This window comes from Coregonus clupeaformis, chromosome 36, assembly GCF_020615455.1.
Source record: "Coregonus clupeaformis isolate EN_2021a chromosome 36, ASM2061545v1, whole genome shotgun sequence".
Classification (NCBI taxonomy): domain Eukaryota; kingdom Metazoa; phylum Chordata; class Actinopteri; order Salmoniformes; family Salmonidae; genus Coregonus; species Coregonus clupeaformis.
In genome coordinates this window covers 18,578,488-18,603,139 of record NC_059227.1, presented here as the reverse complement: position 1 = coordinate 18,603,139, position 24,652 = coordinate 18,578,488, and the positions used below count along the sequence as shown (strand labels likewise).

Below are 24,652 nucleotides of genomic sequence, written 5' to 3'. Positions count from 1 at the left end.
TAACATAAACCCAATACAGACCAAATTAAGAGGTGGGTCAGAAGAGTAATAGGAAAAGCAAAGATTGGTGTTAAAAACATTACTTTTTTTTTTTTTTACGGCACTTCTGTAGATGGAAACCCACCTGACTGGCCTAACCTGTTCTCCACAGAGCCCCAGCACCAGCTCTTCAGTTGAACAGAGTTAATCTGGTTCATGCCCCTTAAATAAAGCATGTCATGAGAAAAAATATAAGTGCTGATATAGCTGTTAAAAGAGCTCAACAGAGGTCTGGATTGAGAAGGTAAATAGAGTGTGGGGACTTTAGAGAACCCAACAGTGTCAGAGAAAAATGGATGGAAGCTAGGGGATTTGCTGGCCGTATTATCTTACTCAGCAGCATGACCACAAAACAACATGATGGAAAATACTTCCCTGATATGACACGTCCATCCACATTACTTCCCTGGAAATCAACAACCTACAGCATTTCATAGAAAGAGGAGCAAGCCTGCCATCTATGGGAAGGTCATAAACATTTCTGCCTATAGATAACCACAACATTCCCCTAGTCCACAGAACAGTCAGACCATCGAACACTATATTTCAAATCTTCTTTATTTACATAACTTTTTCTGTCTGTAGATTTACTTCAAAAGGCATCATTGATCACAGTTAACTGCCACACACGGTCATATAGTTAAATGTTACTGTTCAGCAACAGTAGTCACTAATGTTAGAACATTAATTCCACATCAAAAACACATACACATTGCACCCTACTGTACATGACAGATTGGTAGGGTAACAGACACATATACTTTGGCAGGAGACCAGCAGTCAATGCATCTGCTGCACTTGGTAACAGAGATCATGGTCACATTCATGTTTTTGTCAAATCCGCATTGTAAACACAGTCATTTCAAAACAGTTCAGAAACATACTTCAGTCACACTAAACAAACCAGGAAGTATAGGAAAAGATTAGGGCAAATCCTCAGTGGTCAGGTTACATAATAATGATATATGCCATTTAGCAGACTCTTTTATCCAAAGCGACTTACAGTCATGCGTGCATACATTTTACCTGTGTGATCTTAGGTCTTAAGTTGTATCTGAGTACTACACAATAGTCATCATATATCAGAGTAACAATGATGCTACAGTACAATAGCAGTTGGATATGTAGTGCTGCCTATGTGTATTAAACAGATGTAAACAACATATGGCTCTCATGTTTGGATATTAGACCCTCAGCATATCTCATGAAATCACAAACTCTTTGGCTTTGATCATGAGAGGGTTTTTTCACTCTCACTATTCCAAATCTGTTTTTATGATATAATAAAATATAGTAAATACAATTTCTTATCTACCCAGTGTTCACTTTGTATAAATAGGCTGGTATCCTCAATTGGGTCCATAAACAACATGATGCGACCCCATTTTTGTAACAATGATTTCTCTGAAACACACACAAAGGCAACAATCCCAGCGGAGGAGAAAGGGAGCGGTCCACACCAACACACAAACACATAGATACAATACAAAAACTCTGACAGACTACACAAGCAGCTATGCCACATCAGGCGTCATAACACCAAAATAACAAATGAACAATATATTAATGAGTCCAAGCAGTGTTAGAAAACAAACAGGATTGCATCAAACGTGTTAATTAAAATGGTTACTATTTAATTTAGGTTGGCAACCTCGGAAATGTAAAACGTCTCTAGATAGAAACGTAGTTAGTGTGAGCGAAGATCTAAAGAAGTATTTCGGTGTTATTTGTCATAAAAAATGTGAAGAGCGTGTGTGTATGGAAAGAGTGTCCCAGATGGCAACCCTGTGAAGTCCCTTTTAAAAAACTATGACAAACAACCTTTGTAGTCAGCAAAGCTGTGCTCTCCTAGAAAATGTGGCATTATGGTAATGAAGGCAGAGTTTACTCTCCAGAGTTTTCATTGGCCCGCGAAGTGAGTGAATTACAGTCGAGCGAGGACAGCTTTCTGAGTGGGAAGTTTGCCTCCTGAAGAGACAAAAAACAAAATCAACCATCAGGACTCATACACTTGTGGTGTGTAATGGAAAATCCACTATAGGTTAGCTGTCATGCATGTGCCAGTGCCACATCATCCAAAGTGGGTCATGACAACTGCTGTAACAAAAAGTGTAAGTAGGCCGGTCCTCAGTACCTGATGCAGCCATTTGAAATGAAACAGCACTACACAAGCCTGTGTGACTCAAATATAATTAAATATACCATCATCTTATATAACTTTGTGTCAACCCATCTCTATACATATCTTCTGCTAGAGTACTAAGAGAGAGACTGATCTGAGTCTGATTGATATGACTGATAATTCCACTCTTACCCAGTGTATCGTCTATAGAGTTCACAGCCATCTTGTTCACTTTGAGAGTGACTTGATCAGCTCTGAAATGAAATAACAAATGATTCAGTCAGTACAAACATTCCCACAGCAAAATGAGACTTCACAACCCAGACATAGGAGCAGTTGAACTGGACTTACACTTTGACCTTTCTTACAGCATCCATGCGCAGCAAAGCGGCAAGAGCATTCTTCTGCATGTCTGACGAAAGCACCTCATAGCACCTCAGGTTTCCTGTGAAAACACACAACACAGAATGCTCACATCTGAGAGTTGGCAGTGGCATCTACAGCCACTAGATGGCAGTTTTCATTGTGTCATTTAAACCAAGCACAAGGGTGTAGACATGAAGCTGCCAACTGGGCACACACTGGTTGAATCAACGTTGTTTCCACAGCTTTTCAATGAAATTACGTTGAACCAATGTGGAATAGACAGACGTCTGTGCCCAGTGGGTAGGTTTAGGGTTAGAGCTTAGCTGGATGTGGACATAAAGCTAGGGTTAGGGTTATGGCTAGGGTTAGTGTATAGTAAGTCAAAATGTTGTTGACAGTTAGTTGAACATCTACTGAACATCTACAAACCATTAATTTGAGACTATCCAAATAAATGTACACTGTTCCACTTGTTGGTAAACTAAACATTTTATCCTGCTGACTGAACCCAGACCACACTCAAAACATTTTAGAGTGTGAAGTGAAGGCACCTGCTAGGATGAGTTTGACAGCGAAGCTGCGGACAGCAGGGATGTACTGCTTCTCTGTCAGGCCCTCACTGGCCTCCTCACAGAGGTACCGACACACCACCTAGAGGAGACACACACAGGAATTCAACACCACAGTCAACTTATACACAGCCACTGAAGACCACGGAGTGGCACCATCCAGAGGAATGTGCAGTGCTGATTTGTGGACACTCGGCATGTAACGCCATAACGTGACAATGCTCTGGTTATAGAGCTCCCTCTACTGGAGACTGGTCATGAAAGTTCATATTTCACAACATTGGCAAGACAGTTTGCCACTGTAAAATTAATTGACAACTTTTTGGAACTCCATCAATGTCAACAATACTGCTAAATCATCAGGTCAATATACAAGTCTCTTGAGCGCTTTGAGTAAAATGTAAGAAAAGTGTTTTAAGTTATGATAAAGTTAGAAAGCCATCATGAAGTATCATGCTCAGACAAAAGGTTTACATTAGTGCTAGACAGAGGGCCAGTGTACCTGGTAGCCTTGTAGGAAAGGTTCCAGCAGGCCATTGAAGAAGGAGAGGGTGGGCTGGCCTCTCTCGGTCATCTCTATCTTGTGCTGCAGCATCTGAACAGCACCAGTCTTCACCAGCAGGTAACACGCCTCCTCAAAGTCCTGCAAGGATATTCACCATAGGAATAAGTGCATACTAAGAACTTATTACGATTTTAAATTCCTTTAAATTATTTAGTTGTATTTTTTAGTCATCACTGTGCTTTTAAGTATTACCTGGACAGTGTCTCCAGGACAGAAGATGAACTCATTGGAGAACATGTTCCGAAGGAAGCTAAAGCAGTTGTACACTTCATCTGAAAGATGCAGCCTTCATTTAATTAATTGGGAAAACACACATTCAAAACCTCAGCCATGTATTCTAGCTAGCACCCTATTGGGACGACATAAAATCAGGTATATTGAGTGGAAACTCAAACTGGGGCTATATATTATATTTCAACCCTAATAAAATAGTTCTAATAAGCATATTTTAGTCCATGAAGCGCTATATAAAACCCATGAATGTACTATTATTATTAATGAGATCAGAGTTGGCCTAAAGCCAGGCCACTCACCTTTCTTAGAGGAGGCTGCGGTGTGCATGGCCACAGCCAGCATGGCGGGCCGGAGGAACACGTGAAGGACCTGGTTCCTGTAGGAGGCACAGGAGAGCACGCTGACGGCTCTGTTAAAGAGAGCCTCCTCTGGGGTCACCGGGCCCATGGGCTCCCCTACCACCAGACTAATCCGGCCCCCTGAGACACACGCCAAGCCCCTGTGGAGAGCCAGGCTGGACGACACAACCTTCGCTGTGGGAGCATGGTCTGGAGGAGAGAGAGAAAAGAGAGAGACAGAAACAAAGAGAGGGGAGTCAGACAAAGTAACAAGGTGACATGAGGCCCAGCAGTTAGCTCTGCCTGGAAGGCACACGCAGGGTGTCTAACTGAGATGATCCTTCAGATCCTGTCACAACATCAGTGAGTCATTAAGGATGGCAGGGGACATCCCCAGAGAAGTGACAAGGGACTGACTTCTGAGGCCTGGAAGGGCCACGAGAGCATCATCTGGGTCTGGTTAGCAAGCCCAGAGGTTCACACGTAGCTAATTATAGAGCTAGCTCAGTCGCTCATACTCAAACATGTATTCTTTTGACATCAAAGGGAACTGGATATCAAACATCATATTGCATCAGGAGCAGTGGGTGTGATAAATAAAATAGGGCCAGTCAAAGTCAGTGAGTGAATGGAGACTCTGCACTTTCAGGTAGAGAATGTTTTTAGGGCTCATGAAACACTTTTGTCTGAGAAAGGAAGTTAAGATTCTTTCACTGGCTAAATTCCAATACGACCATAGTGCAATCAACCCCCTGATTACATAGCTTTAGGTTTGTGTGGGGCAGTAGAAAACAAAAAAAAGAGAATTACTTTGCCTTTGATTACATTCTAAGGCAATATGTATGACCTTCACTTGTTGCCTGGAGGTGAACCAAATGTGCTGCATTTATATTTGGCCAGCAACATATCACCCTGCATCCCACTGCTGGCTTGCCTCTGAAGCTAAGCAGGGTCGGTCCCTGGACGGGAGATCAGATGCTGTTGGAAGTGGTGTTGCAGGGCCAGTAGGATGCACTCTTTCCACTGGTCCAAAAATATATATCCCAATGCCCCAGGGCAGTGATTGGGGACATTGCCCTATGTAAGGTGCCGTCTTTCGGATGGGACGTTAAACGGGTGTCCTGAGTAGCGGTGTTAACCCCGGTGTCCTGGCTAAATTCCCAATCTGGCCCTAATACCATCATGGCCACCTAATCATCCCCAGCTTCAAATTGGCTCATTCCTCTCCCCTGTAACTATTCCCCAGGTCATTGCTGTAAATGAGAATGTGTTCTCAGTCAACGTACCTGGTAAAATAAGGTTTAAATAAAAATATATATAGGCTAGGTTGTGCTGAGGCTACAAAAAAACACTAAGCAACAGCATCAATGAGCTTACTGTATAATTTGAGGTCAACCGGAGAGTTAAAGCACAATCAATGATGAGTTAAAGTTAAAAGGAAGAGTTACACTGGGATCAATGTGCATTGCCTATGGCTGGGTGTGGATCCTACCTGGCCAGTCCAGGAAGGCAGCATAGGACAGGGCCAGGCCTCGGAGCCAGAGGGTCTGCTCTGTCAGCACAGACAGCTCCAGGCCCTCCAGGTTCTGCAGGAGGAGGGAGGCCATCAGGACCCAGGGCTTCAGCACCATGTTGTCCTCCTGCAGACGCACTATCCTGTAGGCCGTGTCGTTCACAAACGACTGGGTCTCCTCCATGGGCTTCCTAGGGATGTGTCTGTAACAAGATAAGACTCCAGTGATTACTGAAGAACATGACTAACCATCTCAATTTAAAACAGGGTCTCAATTGAATTTTATTTATTTTTTAATCTGAGAAAAAAATCCACTTTAGTATTACCTAGTGGGGAGAGTTATGAGTCAGGGATTGACATTAAAGTCTGAAAGGCACTTGCCCATCGGGCATGTCAGGAATATTTTTGGGTTGCCCGAAGATCACTTGGCCAAAAATGTAAATGTGCTATTTACATGCAAAAGTGCCATATATTGCCTGCCTTTCATCTACACATAAGGGAAGAATCAGAAAGATCAGTACTGGAGTTCTTCGTATTTTGGTTGTTATCAATACAAATAAAAAACAGATCATTCTCAACATGCCCGACTGCCTGAAATTACATAAATTGTCTGTTTTTGACTTAACAATGGGGACGAGCCAGGAATATAAGTTTACCTTGGGAAAAGGTTGTACTTAGAGCGGTTGACCTTGCCCTGGGCCAGACTCCGTACTGACACTGGTTGGCCAAAGTACACATGAATGCTGCCATAGTCTTCACTGAGGATTCTCCTGGCTTTCAACAGTCCCTGAAAGGCAAAATAGCAGCCTATGTTTGAGTGTCAATATGCAATTGCCTGGCATATACTGTGTAAACACAGGTGAATGATATCAACTAAGTGAGTTGAGATATCAATGAGGCCAGGTATGCAGGAAGTAAGTTATTTTCAATCATTACTGGAAAACTGATGAAATCAAGTGAGTCTACTTTCTCCAGACAACACCTCTCTTGGTTGTAAATCAGATCCATCAGTACAGTACAGGACTAGGCACATAGTGGTGACTCACAGAGGTGGACTCCTTAGGCTTGGGCACTCCCAGGAGCTCTCTGGCATAGAGAGATTCCTCCAGTATCCTCTCATAACTGATGCTGACAGGCACTAGGTTGACATCAAACACTTCTCCTTTGAAGAAGGGTTCCATTATGATATTCAGTAGCCCTGAAATGATGAGAACCATGTACCGAAATTATCACAGTGGATTGGTTTCTCATACATCTACAGACAAGAGCATTGTATTGTTTTTAAATAATGCCACTGTCACCGTAAAAATTACATTTATTGGGGTCAATTCCGGCACCTCTCCCTTGATATATAACAGAAAATCTGGTAATGGTAGCAGAAAAGCTATTTCCTGTCACCTAGCATTTATTTGCTGAAAAATGAAAAATGTCATAAATCAAACAACTGAAATGCTACATACTGCACAACAAATGCAGAGCTCAGCAATGACCTCAATCAAAAGCAAGGAGCCAAGTCAGATACAGGAATATAAAACAACATGGATGTTTATTTACCTAATTTCGGGGTGAGGGACTTGCATGTTCGGCTTCTTGTACCCTCTAAGAAGAACTCAATAGGCGCAAATCCATTCTAAAGAACAGATTCAGAGATACAGACAGACATACAAATTAATACTCAGCACTCGCTTTGTTACAGCAACAAAGCACAATAAAAGGACAGCAGAACAGAACAGTATGTCATTGTATATACCCTCAGCATGGTCTTCACATACTCGGAGAACACAGCCCAGTACAGCTTGTCTCCTCCAAACGAGCGCCGGATAAAGAACGCTCCTGACATCCGAAGCATCTCACCAACAAACTTCATCCCCATGAAATCTATATCACACCATAATATCCTCAATATTAAGGCGAGCAACAACAACAGAAATCAGCCAAACAAAAGATAAAAGAACAAAGGAGAGAGTGTCTTTACACAGTGAACATTAATGTGTTCAGAGAGACATTGGAGCAGATGCTTACCCATGCCTGCTGCGATGACAGGCAGGGCGAGGTCATAGGTGTATAGGATGTAGGACATCAACAGGAAGTCCATGTAACTACGGTGACTGGGGAGCAGCACCACCGGATGCTCCTGGATGGTCTGTTGAAGCTGGAGAAATGAAGAACGTGTGGATATGAATTAACTTTATTCATAGGGCAAATAGTTAATATCCCATACTCCTTAATGTACTACTTTGCATTACATTTACAACATAACTCAGAATCAGATTACTATTTGATGTGGAAGTGAGCTACCATTTTTTTTTGTCAGACTCAGGACACTCACTCTCTGGATGCCCTCCTCGTTGACACAGACATGTTGGAAGAGGGTTTTGAAGGCCTTGCTAAGGGCGAATGCAAAGAAGCGGACGGTGCTGATCTGGAGCCGGTGGGCCATCTCCTCCAGAATGACAGAGGCCTCTTCTTGGATGATGTCAGGGGCCTCGCCAGACTCTTGTGACACCTGGGCATGATAATCAACCAGAAGGCAGGGGTTATGAATAATACATGTATTGCCTAACCCTAAAGACAGTTTCAGAGGATGTCGTCAATACATTAGTCATTGGTAGTCAAACTAGTTTAAACAGTGAAGGGATAGAATTAACCCTTTAGTGACAAAGTCAAGGATAACCCTGCATGCATGCAAAGTGATGTCAAAGTTACATTCATGCACACATTTTATCAACACATTTTGTAATCTACATGTAACCTAAAATTGTGGATCAGAGGGGTTGAGATGTCACTATTTTGTGAGGCACAATAGAAAAACTGAGATTTAACACTTATAACAACCAATGACAGTTTGCACATGCGGGCTATGGCACTGATTACCTACCTGATTAATGACATAGTGTAGCTGATCAGATTGGAGGACAATATTCTTGAGCATGTTTGCTTTGCAGGGAGTGACTCCCTTGTAAAGAACCGGTGCATAGCACCTCAATGCATACTTTAAGTCGCTGGAGTTCCTCCTCTCTTCCAAAATGTCTTCAAAGCCATCTCTCTTTAGCATCGGGTCCCTTTGCTGTAACGTTACAAACACAAGAATGTTAAGACAACTGGCAGAAACAGTTGACATTTAGCTCAAGTGTCAAACATTTTGGTGGGTGGGGCAAGCTAGCAATGTATAGCCTACGTACCAAATAAATCGTTTTTGATGCCATTCCTTAGCAGGTATTATAAAAACATAGATGCTGCTTTGGCTGAAGAATCACTGGCAGAGATTTAAGGTAGATATATGTTTGACTCGCTGGATAATTCCCTGCTATGAATGGCTACTTCCTTGTTTGTACATTAAACTACGGTGGCCAAGAAAGGACATCCTGATCCTGTTGCTTTTCACTTGCATACACACACGTGGGAATATTGGTTTGGTGTCAGTCATCCACAATCGTGCTTTTGCTTTGTTTCCCTATTTTATTTCGTCTTTACATGGCTTTTGTCACTGCTTGAAATGGACAACAACGAAAATGGAAAAGAAGAAAACACGGATCAGTTTTGTCTTGACCATGTCCTGAATAAGCTGTATGATTTCGGTAAGCAAAAGCTAGCTTGCTAGTTAGCTAACACACATAGCAGAGCTAGCATTAGCTACACGGAGATGGTTGTCTTACTAGTAGTAGTTGAACGTCGTCCTTTATTTACCAGTTTAGCTCTGCTTTTTATACTTGCTAGCCATTAATTTAGCTAGCTAGCAGAAAAGCTAACGTTAGCTAGCTGTGTCTGTGACGTGTTGAAACAGGGCCAACCTCTTCCTGGAGAGCAATTGGGTGTGCAGGCTTTTGCTCCAGTCCTGCATTAACATTTGTTCTACTAATTAGCTGCTTTTCTGAAACTTGATTAGCAGAATCCAGTGTGTTTGAGCAGGGTTGGCGCAAAAGCCCACGCAACTAGCAGCTCTCCATGAGGTATGGCCACCCCAGGTCAAGGAGATAGCAAGCTAGTTACTAATTTCTGTGTGGCTTGGTTCGGGTGGTCTTGGATATTTTTCTAACAGCATGTTGTTACAGGTGATAGATCAGTATCAAAGAGAGAACACAAGTCACAGAAGAAGAGATTCAAAAGGAGTGAGGTGGAGGATGAGGAGGACACTGCAGCAGATGATTGCAGTGAGACTAAAGACAGTCTGGAAGTCAGACATTCGGATATCTCAGCGATTGACCTTCCTGGCTCTTCTGAAGTTGGAAACACAAGTTCAACCACTAAACAGACACCACCAGTAGAGGTGGTCACATTCCAGGATCCTACAAAGAGACCGAGACAAGCCAGAAAGCCATCAGTGCCCAAGGACAAGGTACTATGCCAATGTGGAGCACTGAGTTCTTCAATTATGTTTTTGGAGTTTTGTTATGTTGAGACAAATTGCAAAACCTTGCCTAAAGGCATATTTAAATGGCATATTACAATTTCACCTCAACCTGAGCCTCTTGTCAGAATCATTTTATCTCATACATTTTGTACCTCCCTCCAGCTTCCTCAAACAAAGGAGAAAAAGAAGGTGGACCCAGATGAATTCAGTCTAGAAAAGGTAACAAAACAAAGTTAATGTTTTAGGATATTGACATTTTACCCAATTATGATACAATCTTATACCAATGATACAATTATTTTGTTGAATTACAATGGTTTCCTGTTTTATTGTTTGTTAGGCTCGATTAGAAGTTCATCGATTTGGAATCACTGGATACCAGAAAGTGCAGCAGAGGGTTTTTGAACAGGAGCGAGCCATCATGCTTGGAGCAAGGGTAAACTGTGGTTGCATAAAGTAAACATTTTATGCAAATTCCAGAAAGTGTAATCTCGCCTGCTATTTGCACATCAACAGAGTTCACCATATCATTCCCCCCCTCCCTTTGTAATCTACAAACATGATCCTCTGAAAAATGTTGTGTAAAGTGGGAGTTGGTTATGATAAAGCAGAGTAAATAGTCTGACAAACGTTATTTTCTATCACAGCCCCCTAAGAAGGAGTATGTAAACTACAAAGTGTTGCAGCAAAGGGTTAAGGACAAGAAGCAAAAAACAAAGGAAGCGATTCAGACGGTGAGTTGAATGATATCCCCCTAATTTAGCATTGAGTGTGATGTCATCTCAGTTCTGACTTTTTATACCAATTATTTTCCATTCTAGGACTTAAAGAAAAAGAAGACGACTAAACCAAGGTTAGTGATGTTAATCTAAGTTTTGTTTTGATATAGATTTCCAAATATGTGGACATTTTGCCACATAATTGAATAGTTATGTTTGATTATCAAAGGTGAACCACTGTCAGTAACTGTATTATGTAGCACGTTTGCTCCATGCCTCTGCTTATTATGAAGTTCTGCCTCCCTTAAGTGTTAAATCTCCATGTTTCATAGTCTGTGTTCACTGAATCTTTCATGCTGTACCATTTACTAGGGATGAGAAGAGGAAATCATCTTCCAGCAAAGCTCCAACAGGCCAGGTGGGACGCTTTAAAAATGGAATGCTGGTCCTAAGCACCAAAGAAATCCAGAAAATAAAAGCCTCCATCAAAAAAAAATAAGAAAGGGATGAAGTGAAAACAATGATGAAGAGTTGTATTTTTGCTGCATTTTTTGAGTTTTGAAGAGACTTTTCACATGAAGATGCAGTAATGGAAAATCGATGTCCAAGCCACAATTAACATGACTACAGAAAATATGAAGAGCACATTCATATTCCATCAGTTTATTCATTTATTCATTTTATAAAGGAAAAAATACAGCATTTTGCTTTTCTTTTAAACTGTATAATATGAAAACAATGCCAAGTACAATGCATTTCATATACAAACCACTTAGAAGTACAAAACGTTTACATCGTATGAGAGATGAGAACTAAAGAACATACATAACAGAATTCTGGAAAATAAAGCACAGGTTTTTGTGAACACATACCCTGGGCATGGATGCCAGTGTCCTAATGGACCAGTTGACATTCCCCATGAGGTTTGGTGGTGTACCCTGCCTAGTTCTCTGGTAGTGTGGCAGTGAGAGGGCACTAGCCACGATTCCAGGGCATGAGTTGCATGCCTGCGTTTAGAAGAGAGATGCCCCACAGACATTGCAACAACCTTACCCACATGGCATAGTCAGGGTGGGGACAGTAAATATCTCTGAAATGTATTATACATTTAGATAATATGAAATAAATATGTCTACTGTCAGTCTCTTGAGGCAGAGTCTAAGATTGAAACACAATTGTAATCTGACAGTAGTGACTGTTTCTAGCACCGTTTTTTTTTTTTTGGGGGGGGTGTTCACATTCAGAAGCAGGCTGGTAAATGCATGCCTAAAACTACAATATGACATTTAGAGAGGATAAGCTACTATGTGAATTTACTACAAAGGTTCCTTTGATATTATGGTCTGTACTGGCAGTGTGTCTGGAAACACCATTTCCATAGTGATTACTGTGATTCTCTCATTGACAACATTCACTTGGAGACACTCAATAACCAACCGTACATGCTGCAACCTGATGCAATCGCTTGTCTCTATACAAAATGGCTTTAGCCAATATCATTTATTTACCCAGGGAATGGTCACCTCCACATTGTAGCTTTGGACATACTGTTCTATCAGACAGTCTGCTCTACATCATATCAACATGTTTAATGTACAAGGCATTGGCTCTGTTCAGAGAACATTAACACAGCTAAATAAACCCAACGTTAGATTTTAAGACCATTCAAAAATGCATGACTATATTTGGTGTTTTTACAAAGAGAGAAGGATGCAAGAGTACAAATCATTTTCACCAATAGTGTACCACCATGCTTCAACACAGACTCTGAGCAGACATTTTATTCTAATAACAATAGTATTAGTATTCTTAATCCAAAAACCTGTTACCATTTTGGATTAAGGGAACATCACTTTGAAGCAACACTTTTAGTAGCAGTCTGGGATCAAAATGTTCACACAATTATAATTACAGAATATGGTACAAAACAACTCCTAACTGCATCTAATGATGATTAATGATATACCGGTATGTGAACTTAATGAGGACATGGTCAAATGTAAATGTGGGATAATAAGCCTGCCTAGTATCTAGAATTCCATGAAGGCTCCCTCGGAAAAATCACAAACGCACTGCTTAACCCTTTAAATAAATGTTGTCATCTGACATTGCCTGTTAATATGCTTGAGCCCCATTCAATTATATTAAATTGTCACAATGGTAAAAAAAAAAACGGCAAATTAACGTGATGCTGTAATGTTGACTTCAAACTCTAGGGGGCATATTTATTGTCCTGTACTAGGTAGTTTAAAAGGCTTCTGCATATCACTGTTTTAGGCATTGTTTTACTATATACAGATGGAGTTAAGTAAACTAGTTCGCTTAGAATACATGCTTAGCACACAGTCATATTTAAAGTTTCCTTACATACAGTATCATGCAATCTTGACCCTCTAGTGGTCTGTCAATACAATATTTCTAACTGCTTTACAATACCTGTTTATTCACATGAGCATACACCCTCTTAATAAATATTTCAATAGTGTAGTAAAACCCAATGCATAAACAGTAAATCGTTTGAAAAAAGATACTATCTACTGTATTTTAAATAGTTTGACAAAATATACATGGCAATGTTACATCTCAATGTCACAGTGGTTTGGCTTCACTTTGAACCAAGGTTTGTCATCTAGTGACAGAATTGTAGGTACCGTTTGTCCTCTGATTTGTCCTTTAAACAGATGTGACGATCTATGCCCTCTTATTGAAAGCGAGGCTGGGGTGAATTCCACTTCAATTTCAGTCAATGAATAAAATCCCCATAGGTCATTTTCAATTGACCAGAATTAAAATGGAATTTATTCAAATTCTGGTATGGAAAGGCTTTGTAAAGTTTCAAAGACAGTATATCACCAATAATGTGTCTAAGAAAAGCTCTATTATTCTCAACTTTTGAGTGAGGAGGGAAAGGGAAAGGGGGATACCTCGTCAGTTGTACAACTGAATGTATTCAACTGAAATGTGTCTTCTGCATTTAACTCAACCCGTGAGATAGACTGGGCTTCAGTTTCCTATAAAGAAATAGGAGTATACAAACTCTATGAAGGAACCTGAGAGAAGAGAAGTAGAGAAATTGTACTGTAGGGCATCTCATGACTCTACCCTCATATGGGATTTCGTTCCAGTGATGCACTTCATTAAAGCACCCTGTGGCATTTTGACTGTAAACACAGAATATGATTGTACGGCTTGAGATGCAATTAGGACTAGGACAATTCTAAAAACAACAGAATATTTTATATACAAAAGTCCCTTGTATATAAGACTCCCTCAATGGGTGATATTTGATCATAGGCATTGAACAGCATAAGATATACAGTAATAGCAAGAAGAGATAGGGATGGAGCAGGAGGACTACATGTTGACACCTTAGGAGGCTACTGCTGCTTAAAATTCTTTGGCACCTCCATTCCTGTTAGTAGGGTAACCTGTGAAGGACAAACATTACCAAATGAGATCATGACAGACTAAGCTGCTGACTCGAGGTCCAGGATTTGACTCTCAGGAGCCACAGAGCTTACTTTCTCAACATAATGTATATTTGCTGGTACGTAAGAATTTAATAAAAATATGTGCACAACCTATGCAGTTTAACATATCCCTAATCTGGAGATTCATTTCATTTCTAAATTAAGACAAAATGATCAGAATTTTCACAAAATACTATGTTCTCCAGAGTTCTCTGTTTAAGCAACACTGTCTGACTGTCTGTGCTCACCTGGACATTCCTGTTGATGCTGACAGCAGGCATGAAGACTCCATCCAGGTTCTCGAAGGCCACAGGGCCATGCTGCTCTTTGTTGATGAAGAACGTTACAGTGTGCTTGTTCAGGTCCAGCAGGATGCCAACAGTGGCACCCTTGCTGATGCCCCCCTCAGCCCTGCAGAACGCGCACACACACACAACAGATCAAACAGGCCCTTTGAGAGTGGTATGGGATCTCAGAGGGATAGAGGGTTGCCATTGACTCCAAACACAGTTTGGAGCGAATGGCTTTAAGCGGTTTATTGTTTCCTCTATTCAAAACATTAGATTTGACCTAATTGCTAAATAAGGTGTGTTTTGTATGTAGGCTGTGTGTGAATTGATGTACAGTAAATCCGGAATACTTGTGGTTCAACAAATGTATGAAAACAGCCTCGAGCTTCTCCTTCAGGGTGTGTAGCTTTTCTCCATTCCAATGGAATTAAGGAAAAACTTTTGGCAAAGTAAAATAAATGCATCAGTATCCAAACATCTGAAATACTTTGGCAATGCAAGGCTGTATGTAAATAGTTACTCAAACCAGTCAACTCACCCAAAAAGCCAGCAGATTTTTGTTTTTTGAGAATGAACAGCTCAAGCAACAAAATGGTCAAACAGCTATGTCACAAAGCTACAGGGCTCTACAGGGTTTCCAGAGAAAACCACTAGGCGAAAGAAACAAACAAGCAGGATTGCAGGCAAAAATCTGCCTTTGATGATTACCTGACATACATGTATACCTGGCACTTTAATGAGGGAAATGAGTGAGTCATTCTGGGTGATAGGCTCCAACGTGACAGCTGACAGGAAGATAAATAATGAGGGTCAACAAACACAAAGATGATCACAGGGAAACCTTTTAATCAGCTACTGAAAATGGTAACTACTACTGCATTATTGTTCATTAAGGGGGAAGGAGGATTGTGCTTTGTGTATTCTTGTCCCTGGAGGTAGATTGCTAAGCCTGTGGACTTTGAATCTATGGATTTCATTACTCTATACTACTCAAAAGAATAAGAGCATTGCCCTGCAAATTATCTCTTCCATTTCCAAGTAACTGCCTGCCAATATTGTATGTGCGTAAGTGGGTTATTTCTGACAGTATGACACACAATGCGGATTATGATTATTTATAAACTTCGGAAGCTGTGGAGGAGCAGGAGTCAGCCTTCCACCCCTGAGAGATGTCCCACCTACCTGTTGGTGTGGGAGTTGTTGTGCATGAACCAGCTGCGGTTGTTGTCCACGTACATGGCCCAGGCCTTATCATCCTTCCCCAGCATCATGTCCTTCATCGTGTTGATCCTCGCCACCCCGAATGACGGGTCTGGGTGGTTGTCATAGCGATCCACCATGAGCTCCCAGTAATGTACCCCCTTGGAGAAGGCGGCAGTCCCCAGGACCACACGGTCATCGTAGCTGTTGCAGCTCACCGTCTGGTTCTCATTGGTCAACATAATGTCCCTGTGAGCTGAGGTGGGGTCGAAGGTGAACCAAGCCACTGCAGGAGAGACAAAGTAGAGCAGTAGGATGAGTCAGAGAGAAACGAGAGCATGGCTGCCTGAATGAACCTTAGTGGAGGATGGAGCAGCAGGAAATAATGAAACATGATGCTATTATAGAACAGCACGATCAGCTAGGACCCTATGGCAGGCTGCATACCGTGAGATGATAAATTAATATTCACAAAGTGCCACAATTAAAAATGTAACTTGATGTTCTCATCTAAATGTCAAGCACTGGATTAATTCTCATTCAACAGCACTTTACCCATAAGGCACTGCTGTATCAAATCATTGCAGTGTATTGTTTTAATTAGCCCCATTCCTGCTATGTTGGAATAAACAGTTATCTGGCACACGACAGGCACTCACTAAGGCCTCCACATGCAGAGATCCATTGTTATAGCAGTTGGCAGATCCATAGCTGGAGCCGCCTGCACTCTAAGTCTAAACTCTCCCTGTGTCACCGCTCTGTCAGCCTCTCCATCCCTCCACTCCCTATCCCAGCCTTACACTCAATCAATGGCATCGACAGCCTATTCTATCTCCCTCTGCACCCTCTCACTGTCTTCCCTCCAGAACTGACAGGCTAAAGTATCACAGTCTGGCACGTGCTCACTGTCATGCGTTGCTAAACTGCAAGACCACTTCCACTGTCTGCCAGCACTATATCAGGACTGGACACCTCTTTAGTGGAGCTCCTTCAGCTCTGGCTTTGGCATGGCACTGCCTGGTGTTTACTGCTTTGGGCAGATAAACCAGGAGGATTCTTGGAGCCGGCTAGCACCACCACACCCAGCCAGGACAGTGACAGATTGCACAAGTCGCCTTTAATTAAAGTGGGATCGGGATGCCATTGCCATTAAGGACACAAACAAGAGTGTTGCTGGTTGATGGAAGGGAGAGGCTCTGTCGGCAAACAGCAGGCCTGGATGTCCCAGAGGACTAGCTCGGCTCAGCAGTGCTGAATACAGAGTTTCATTCTGTACCCCGGGTACTAATTAAGCCTGCCGTCCCCAGTCAGAGGGGGATCTTCCCTTTCAGGTCTACAGTTAGGTCCAAACAGAGAGCGAAGACAGAAAGAACACCCACCGTCAGATGTCTTCAGCACCACAGTCTTGCTATAGGGCCCCACCCCTGTGGAGTTGTAGGCCTTGACTCTGGCGTTGTAGGAGCTGTTGAAGTGGAGGCCGTCCACGGTGCACACGGTCTCCTTCCCTACATACACCTCCTAGGACCCACAGACATACAGTACAGCACAGGACCATCTGGCGTTAATTACGGCTCTGACTCCACCATACGCACTATGAATAATAAAATATTCCGTAGAGGTGACAACTGTTATCTATAGGTGAAATTTACTCCACATAGAATTACAGTGGAACTGTATTACACATATTGAAATAAGCTTGGCTAAATAAAATATTTCCCATAGATTCCTTGCATTGCATAATGAGCATCAACTTTCTTACATTAAACTTTTCAATTCTTTGACTAAATCTACTGTTAAAACACCAGAGAGTGAAGCGCTCCATCCTAGTGTCAGACTACATGGAGCGTCGGACATGACGACACACACTGGCTCTAATATATGAAGTGAAGGATTATCTGACCCTGTATTGCCCCCCATTGCCGTCGTCCAGCTCCAGGATGTAGCCTTCGATGGGGTTGCTAGGGGACACAGTGACCCTCCAGGCCAGGGTGGCACTATTGTTGCGGGTGCAGCACTTCTCTAGCTGCAGCAGGGGGGCCGGGGGCATCGTGGCAGTCTCCACTGGAATAGAAACGGATGGCAGGAACACCACAGAGGAGTTAACATCTATCTCTGCATGGATAGGTAGCGGTTGATAGTGGTTGTTGTCAGGCAGGTGAGAATATTAAAAGGGAAGAGTGTGGTAAAACATGCATGGGAGGAGAGCACTGTCGGGACCACTATGCCCCTTAACGTGGTGGGCTGGTGTGGGCTGGCAGGTCTCAGAGGAAAAAGGGAAAACTTGGATTTGGATGATCATATAGCAGCTCTGAAATACCTCCTGCGCTCTCCGTGTCTTTCAGTCCACCTGCATGCATTTGTTTCAATAATGGAGTCTCCTGAATATCTGAAACATGATATTGGACATTGGTTCATGTGTGACGCTTGAGTTATTTTGCAACATAGTGGAAATGATCAACTGCTGTGCTTTCTCAAGAGAATGCTGGTTCAACTCCCCATGGGTTCAGAATCACATTTCTTTTACAATTACGTTTTATTTGGGCCAGACTGAGTTAGTAACTGGGTAAGGAAAAATCTTGTTTGCTTCAGTAGGTGTTGAAGCGAATTGAAATACATATTTGTTTATATGAAAAATATATCCTGGTATTCTAGGACATTGCCAGGGGATATACACTACAAATCTTCCTCAGGTTTACTCAAGCATGGTCCTTAAAAAATAGGCTACAAAGTTTTGCATATGCTACACATCGAAACACAAGGAATAGTGTTTTTGTAATTTTTAAGGACACGTAAATGTGACTCATTTGGCCAACATCCCTAATTTATTGATGGCGCTGGCTGCGCCAGGTTGGATCTGAATGCATATGGATGTCCATTACATTTCTCAAATGTCCGGTAAATTAAAATCTTCCCTGTCATGTTGTCTGGCGCCAAATATTCCTAAAGGAAACTCTGAAATGGCATATTGTTTTTATGAAGATTTTAGAATATTCACATGAAAATCTGTCGCTAATTGGATGGAAACCTAGCTATAGACACCCTAAAGACTCTGGCAAGTGCGCTAGTCCAGTGTCACTTTGATCATCACCAGCAGCCCCAAGCATCTAAAGAATAAGCTACCAGCCAAACAAGCTTGTAAGAATTGTACTTCAACTCCTCCTTCATACCTATCTGGAGGCTGAGCATTTCTTCTTCTCTATCTCTGTAATGTGTCTGTATCTCTGTAATGTGTCTGTATCTCTGTAATGTGTCTGTATCTCTGTAATGTGTCTCTATCTCTATAATGTGTCTGTATCTCTGTAATGTGTCTGTATCTATGTCATGTGTCTGTATCTCTGTAATGTGTCTGTATCTCTGTAATGTGTCTGTATCTATGTAATGTGTCTGTATCTCTGTAATGTGTCTGTATCTCTGTAATGTGTCTGTATCTCTGTAATGTGTCTGTATCTATGTAATGTGTCTGTATCTCTGTAATGTGTCTGTATCTCTGTAATGTGTCTGTATCTCTGTAATGTGTCTCTATCTCTGTAATGTGTCTCTATCTCTGTAATGTGTCTCTATCTCTGTAATGTGTCTGTATCTATGTAATGTGTCTCTATCTCTGTAATGTGTCTGTATCTATGTAATGTGTCTGTATCTCTGTAATGTGTCTGTATCTCTGTAATGTGTCTCTATCTCTGTAATGTGTCTCTATCTCTGTAATGTGTCTCTATCTCTGTAATGTGTCTCTATCTCTGTAATGTGTCTGTATCTCTGTAATGTGTCTCTATCTCTGTAATGTGTCTGTATCTATGTAATGTGTCTCTATCTCTGTAATGTGTCTGTATCTATGTAATGTGTCTCTATCTCTGTAATGTGTCTGTATCTCTGTAATGTGTCTGTATCTATGTAATGTGTCTGTATCTCTGTAATGTGTCTGTATCTCTGTAATGTGTCTGTATCTATGTAATGTGTCTGTATCTATGTAATGTGTCTGTATCTCTGTAATGTGTCTGTATCTCTGTAATGTGTCTCTATCTATGTAATGTGTCTCTATCTCTGTAATGTGTCTCTATCTCTGTAATGTGTCTGTATCTCTGTAATGTGTCTGTATCTATGTAATGTGTCTGTATCTCTGTAATGTGTCTGTATCTCTGTAATGTGTCTGTATCTCTGTAATGTGTCTCTATCTCTGTAATGTGTCTCTATCTCTGTAATGTGTCTCTATCTCTGTAATGTGTCTGTATCTATGTAATGTGTCTCTATCTCTGTAATGTGTCTGTATCTATGTAATGTGTCTCTATCTCTGTAATGTGTCTGTATCTATGTAATGTGTCTCTATCTCTGTAATGTGTCTGTATCTCTGTAATGTGTCTGTATCTCTGTAATGTGTCTGTATCTATGTAATGTGTCTATATCTATGTAATGTGTCTCTATATCTGTAATGTGTCTGTATCTCTGTAATGTGTCTGTATCTCTGTAATGTGTCTGTATCTATGTAATGTGTCTCTATCTATGTAATGTGTCTGTATCTCTGTAATGTGTCTGTATCTATGTAATGTGCCTCTATCTCTATAAAGTGTCTGTATCTATGTAATGTGTCTGTATCTATGTAATGTGTCTGTATCTATGTAATGTGTCTCTATCTCTATAAAGTGTCTGTATCTATGTAATGTGTCTGTATCTATGTAATGTGTCTCTATCTCTATAAAGTGTCTGTATCTATGTAATGTGTCTGTATCTCTGTAATGTGTCTGTATCTCTGTAATGTGTCTGTATCTCTGTAATGTGTCTGTATCTCTGTAATGTGTCTGTATCTATGTAATGTGTCTCTATCTCTATAAAGTGTCTGTATCTATGTAATGTGTCTGTATCTATGTAATGTGCCTCTATCTCTATAAAGTGTCTGTATCTATGTAATGTCGTATCTATTAAGTGTCTGTATCTATGTAATGTGTCTCTATCTCTATAAAGTGTCTGTATCTATGTAATGTGTCTGTATCTATGTAATGTGCCTCTATCTCTATAAAGTGTCTGTATCTATGTAATGTGTCTGTATCTCTGTAATGTGCCTCTATCTCTATAAAGTGTCTGTATCTATGTAATGTGTCTGTATCTATGTAATGTGTCTCTATCTCTATAAAGTGTCTGTATCTATGTAATGTGTCTGTATCTATGTAATGTGCCTCTATCTCTATAAAGTGTCTGTATCTATGTAATTGTATAAGTATTTATGTACAAAAATAGGGACCACAATGGAAATAAGTCCCTGACTTTATTGTGCAATCCTGGTCACTTAAAAAAAAAATTGCCTACAGTATATATGTATTTTTTTTACTGACAAAATCTATCAATCAATCAATCCAAACTGTGCAGCGGAAAGAGACATCTGTTACAATACACCCAAAAGTTTAATGACATTCGGAGATTGTCAAGCCAAGCCTTCGATACTGGGTAAGCCTACAAGGTAGGGAGGGATGTATTTTCTGTTTGTCGAGATTGACATAGTCTATTTATTGAGGTGTTGAAAATGATAGATTGGGTACCTTTGCTCTGGACAAAGTCCAGCTGTATTATGGTCTGCAGCAGGGGGTCGGTGTTCAGGGTCAGGTCAAACTCAGGGCCCACCTTGGGCTCCAGAGCCCCTTTGACCCACTGGTCCTGAGACGATGTCACACGTTTGATCAGCGCATCGGAAATCTACACAGAGACACACACACAGCAGGAGGGATCAGCATAAAAGCAGATACAACTCCCCTAAAACATTCAGCTACAGTGTAATATACTATTACAGAGTGCAATATGGTTTTAATTGGCTTTTTATGATTTCTCTGAGGCTTTGTGCTTCTGGAAAAATGCCAGCGGGAAATGTGCTGCATTTAGGAATAGCCCTGTAGGGCAGTGGTTCCCAACCTTTTTCGGTTACTGTACCACCAACTGAATTATGCTCTGCCCGGAGTACCCCTAGAGTACCCCCTCGTGCATTTTACCAGTAAGCCTATGCTTATGAGTCTTCTCAAGTACGCCCTGTGGATGGGCCGAGTACCCCCTGTGGATGGGCCGAGTACCCCCTGTGGATGGGCCGAGTACCCCCTGTGGATGGGCCGAGTACCCCCTGGGGTCCTAGTAACCCTGGTTTGGAAACACTACTGTAGGATACCAGCTTTCATGCTACCTGCAAAGCTTTTGTAAGGATTTATACAAGCTTTAAATGGTACAGGGCACAGAATTTGTTCCAAGGGGTATAAGAAACTGTTCAATCAATACATATACATTTGAAGGGGGGAGGGAAGCATCGATTCCCAGAAGATAGTCTTTCCTCTCCATTTCATCTTATTCAGACCGCTCCTATCAAAAGACCAGGAGAATCAATGGCTTCCAGCTAATGGTGAGGGGAACTAAATATGACACCGTTCAACTTGATGAAGGTGTCACATACCAATGTTCAGTATCAGGTTAATCTTTATTAGTGCAAGCCAACGAGAAATGGTTTGGGATTACCTATTAAGTATCAATATCTTCATCCACATTTAGCCAACAACAAAAACATGTATCGACATCTTGCTACAAGCTTATCATATGCACTCTGAATCAATATTTATTAGTATAGTAAAATATATAAGTGATTCTTTCAAAGGTCTCCTCTGTTTGGTCTTAGCATTTAGAGCCCAGTAGGAGACAGGGACATCTGAGGGGAATGGGAGGGAAATCTTCTCTACGTGAGAGGCAGACCGGCAGGCAGGCAGCAAGGATAGCCTCATCCACAGCCTTCTACTAGCAGAGCTCCAGCCCCATTCATCCATACATCACTACTGCACCTGCAGGAAGCCGCTGGGGTCGTTCTCTTTGATCACCTCCAGACAGTACTCCATCATGCCTGTAGTCTGACGCAGCTTCATAGTGCAGTGAGTGATCTGGTCACGCACCACCTGAACACAACACATGAGAAGCCAGAAGGACACAGACAGGCACCCTTTAATGTCATATTAACACTGGGCAGGCATTTCACACACACACACACACACACACACACACACACACACACACACACACACACACACACACACACACACACACACACACACACACACACACACACACACACACACACACACACACACACACACACACACACACACACACACACACACACACACACACACACGTGGACCCCAGGAAGAGTATATGCTGCGTCAGCAGAAATATTATCAGAAAATATTGATTCATTTCAAAGCAGTTAATCACTCTATATTTAAATTAAGCATTAGAATTCCAAATGTATCCAATAAATAATTTGATTAAGTCACTGACACATTCAGGCAATTAGCCCATCATTAATTAAATGCTCATAAATTATTCAACTGGTTCTTAATTGAATAAAATAAGCAAAAAATGAGCATTCCTAAAGGGTAGATTGAATAAAATATCACACAAATATAAACACACCAGAGGACAGTCAGGAACTGTCATATCTATCCAATCATAATGAATTGGCATTAAGGTAAATAATTATAACAACTCAGATTGTATAATCCACCCATCACGCAACATTAAGACAAAAACAATCCAGGGGTCTATGGATTATGCCTGGACTAGACTGTCACGAATCACATGAAATTACTCTCTCCCTGGGAATGTGTAGTGTGGCGAAAGAGGCCACTGATAAAAACACTACTGACAGACTACAGGCTCGGAATAAATGAATTAGAGTAGAAAATGACGTTCACCGACACACACTGACACAAACACAACACTTCAGACGATTGAGCAGGGGGAAACAAATGCCCTGATGTTGGGATTACAAGATAAAAAATAAGATATTTGTGCTTTTGATGATAGAAACAGCTGCGTGATAGCTGAAATATTTTCAGACAGAGACCATTGTTTTGTAGCTGATATAAAGTAGCTTCCCGCTAATTATCAACCATCTATCTCCACCACACTGTAGGGGATCAAATGTAATGGATACCAAATGTCACCACAGCAGTTCGGTAAAAGCCCAACAACTGCTCTTTACGGTCCAGTCACTGACTTTACCATATGGCCGTGAACTAAACTCCATAAAACTCTTATTTTGTAATCTTCTGAAAAGGGCACATCAGTGTGATGGCCTTAATCAGAGTGAAATGAAGAGACCCTGCTGTGTGATGCTGCAGCAGTCCTAGCTTCTCTTCAGCTCCAGCCCTGCTAAACACAACAGCTGTCCTCTGGAGCCCCAATCCTCCAGCTGGCACATTGAGCCTGGGCATGGATCCATGTGACCCACAGAGCTTAACGCCAGCCAGCCTGTAGGCCCAGGCCTACCCCTCAGCTGGGGCTTCAGATGGAGAGGACAGGGGGGCGGAGAGGAGAGAGACCTGGGTCCAGATGCACCTCGACCTGGGCCAAAACAAGTGCACAACCCTGGATGCCCTTTGTGTCTAGAGAGAGCTGACAGCTGAGGTAAAAGAGTATATCACTACTCAGAGTTGTATTATGAATAACAGTGATCTATTGATCATATATTTGATGCAGAGAGAGTACTGTGATTATTGTTATCAACAAACCATAAACCATCTACCTAACTGAATGATGCCATCTGTACATTAAAGTCAACAGAACCTTGTCCCCAGGCTAATTGTGCACAGTGCAATCCGAGCTTGGTCTGGTGTGTGAGACTGCAGTCAACATGACGTTCCCACCCATCAAGCTGTTGGAGCGTCCATCAGATCCGACCCACTGACCCACCTTGAGCTTGTACTCCCTCTCTTTGGTAACCTTGGTGAGGAGCTTGGCTTTCTGCCGCATCAGAGCCTCAATCAGGGCGTCACACTGAGCCACCAGGCAGGCCTCGAACTCCACCCCGTTCTCCTGCCAGGGACAACATAACACATCGCTTACTGACAGAACAGGAAGGT

At 41.7% G+C, this 24,652-nt stretch overlaps 3 protein-coding genes across 5 annotated transcripts in view; 1 reads left to right on the top strand and 2 right to left on the bottom strand.

Annotated features, from left to right (window-relative positions):
- Nucleotides 1–578: 578 nt before the first annotated feature.
- Nucleotides 579–9,020, bottom strand: gnpat (glyceronephosphate O-acyltransferase). The gene is made up of 16 exons (XM_041865698.2): nucleotides 8,929–9,020; nucleotides 8,625–8,813; nucleotides 8,076–8,252; nucleotides 7,769–7,898; nucleotides 7,497–7,624; nucleotides 7,301–7,376; nucleotides 6,793–6,944; nucleotides 6,403–6,533; nucleotides 5,726–5,949; nucleotides 4,195–4,443; nucleotides 3,854–3,933; nucleotides 3,599–3,739; nucleotides 3,079–3,178; nucleotides 2,513–2,606; nucleotides 2,354–2,415; nucleotides 579–2,007 (listed from the first exon to the last, which is right to left on the bottom strand). The coding sequence occupies exons 1-16, from the start codon at nucleotides 8,950–8,952 to the stop codon at nucleotides 1,964–1,966; spliced, it is 2,001 nt and encodes a 666-aa protein (XP_041721632.1). The 5' UTR covers nucleotides 8,953–9,020; the 3' UTR covers nucleotides 579–1,963.
- A 112-nt stretch (nucleotides 9,021–9,132) lies between these two features.
- c36h1orf131 (chromosome 36 C1orf131 homolog) lies at nucleotides 9,133–12,922 on the top strand. Its single transcript, XM_041865700.2, has 7 exons — nucleotides 9,133–9,324; nucleotides 9,799–10,082; nucleotides 10,260–10,316; nucleotides 10,438–10,533; nucleotides 10,745–10,831; nucleotides 10,919–10,950; nucleotides 11,189–12,922. The coding sequence occupies exons 1-7, from the start codon at nucleotides 9,243–9,245 to the stop codon at nucleotides 11,313–11,315; spliced, it is 765 nt and encodes a 254-aa protein (XP_041721634.1). The 5' UTR covers nucleotides 9,133–9,242; the 3' UTR covers nucleotides 11,316–12,922.
- Nucleotides 11,470–24,652, bottom strand: part of LOC121552687 (E3 ubiquitin-protein ligase TRIM9) — a 27,917-nt gene continuing 14,734 nt past the window's right edge. Inside the window, exons 3-11 of one of the 3 annotated variants that reach the window (XM_041865696.2) lie at nucleotides 24,483–24,605; nucleotides 22,574–22,684; nucleotides 21,302–21,455; nucleotides 18,094–18,162; nucleotides 17,677–17,837; nucleotides 17,156–17,294; nucleotides 15,759–16,062; nucleotides 14,535–14,697; nucleotides 11,470–14,244 (exon numbers count right to left, since the gene is read on the bottom strand). In XM_041865696.2, coding sequence (XP_041721630.1) covers nucleotides 14,194–14,244; nucleotides 14,535–14,697; nucleotides 15,759–16,062; nucleotides 17,156–17,294; nucleotides 17,677–17,837; nucleotides 18,094–18,162; nucleotides 21,302–21,455; nucleotides 22,574–22,684; nucleotides 24,483–24,605 — 1,275 coding nt within the window. In that variant the 3' untranslated portion in view covers nucleotides 11,470–14,193. Of the gene's footprint in view, nucleotides 14,245–14,534; nucleotides 15,362–15,758; nucleotides 16,063–17,155; nucleotides 17,295–17,676; nucleotides 17,838–18,093; nucleotides 18,163–21,301; nucleotides 21,456–22,573; nucleotides 22,685–24,482; nucleotides 24,606–24,652 lie in introns of those variants that run through there. The other 2 variants (XM_041865695.2, XM_041865697.2) reach the window with 2 other exon arrangements.

Coding starts and splice junctions, on each gene's coding strand:
- gnpat (XM_041865698.2), bottom strand. CDS start 8,952: ATGGCATCAAAAACGATTTATTTG. Junction 5,950..6,402: donor AAGTACAACCTTTTCCCAAG/GTAAACTTATAT, acceptor ATCTTGTTACAG/ACACATCCCTAGGAAGCCCA. Junction 4,444..5,725: donor TGCCTTCCTGGACTGGCCAG/GTAGGATCCACA, acceptor TCTCTCCTCCAG/ACCATGCTCCCACAGCGAAG.
- c36h1orf131 (XM_041865700.2), top strand. CDS start 9,243: ATGGACAACAACGAAAATGGAAAAGAAGAAAACACGGATCAGTTTTGT. Junction 9,325..9,798: donor GAATAAGCTGTATGATTTCG/GTAAGCAAAAGC, acceptor ATGTTGTTACAG/GTGATAGATCAGTATCAAAG. Junction 10,083..10,259: donor CATCAGTGCCCAAGGACAAG/GTACTATGCCAA, acceptor ACCTCCCTCCAG/CTTCCTCAAACAAAGGAGAA.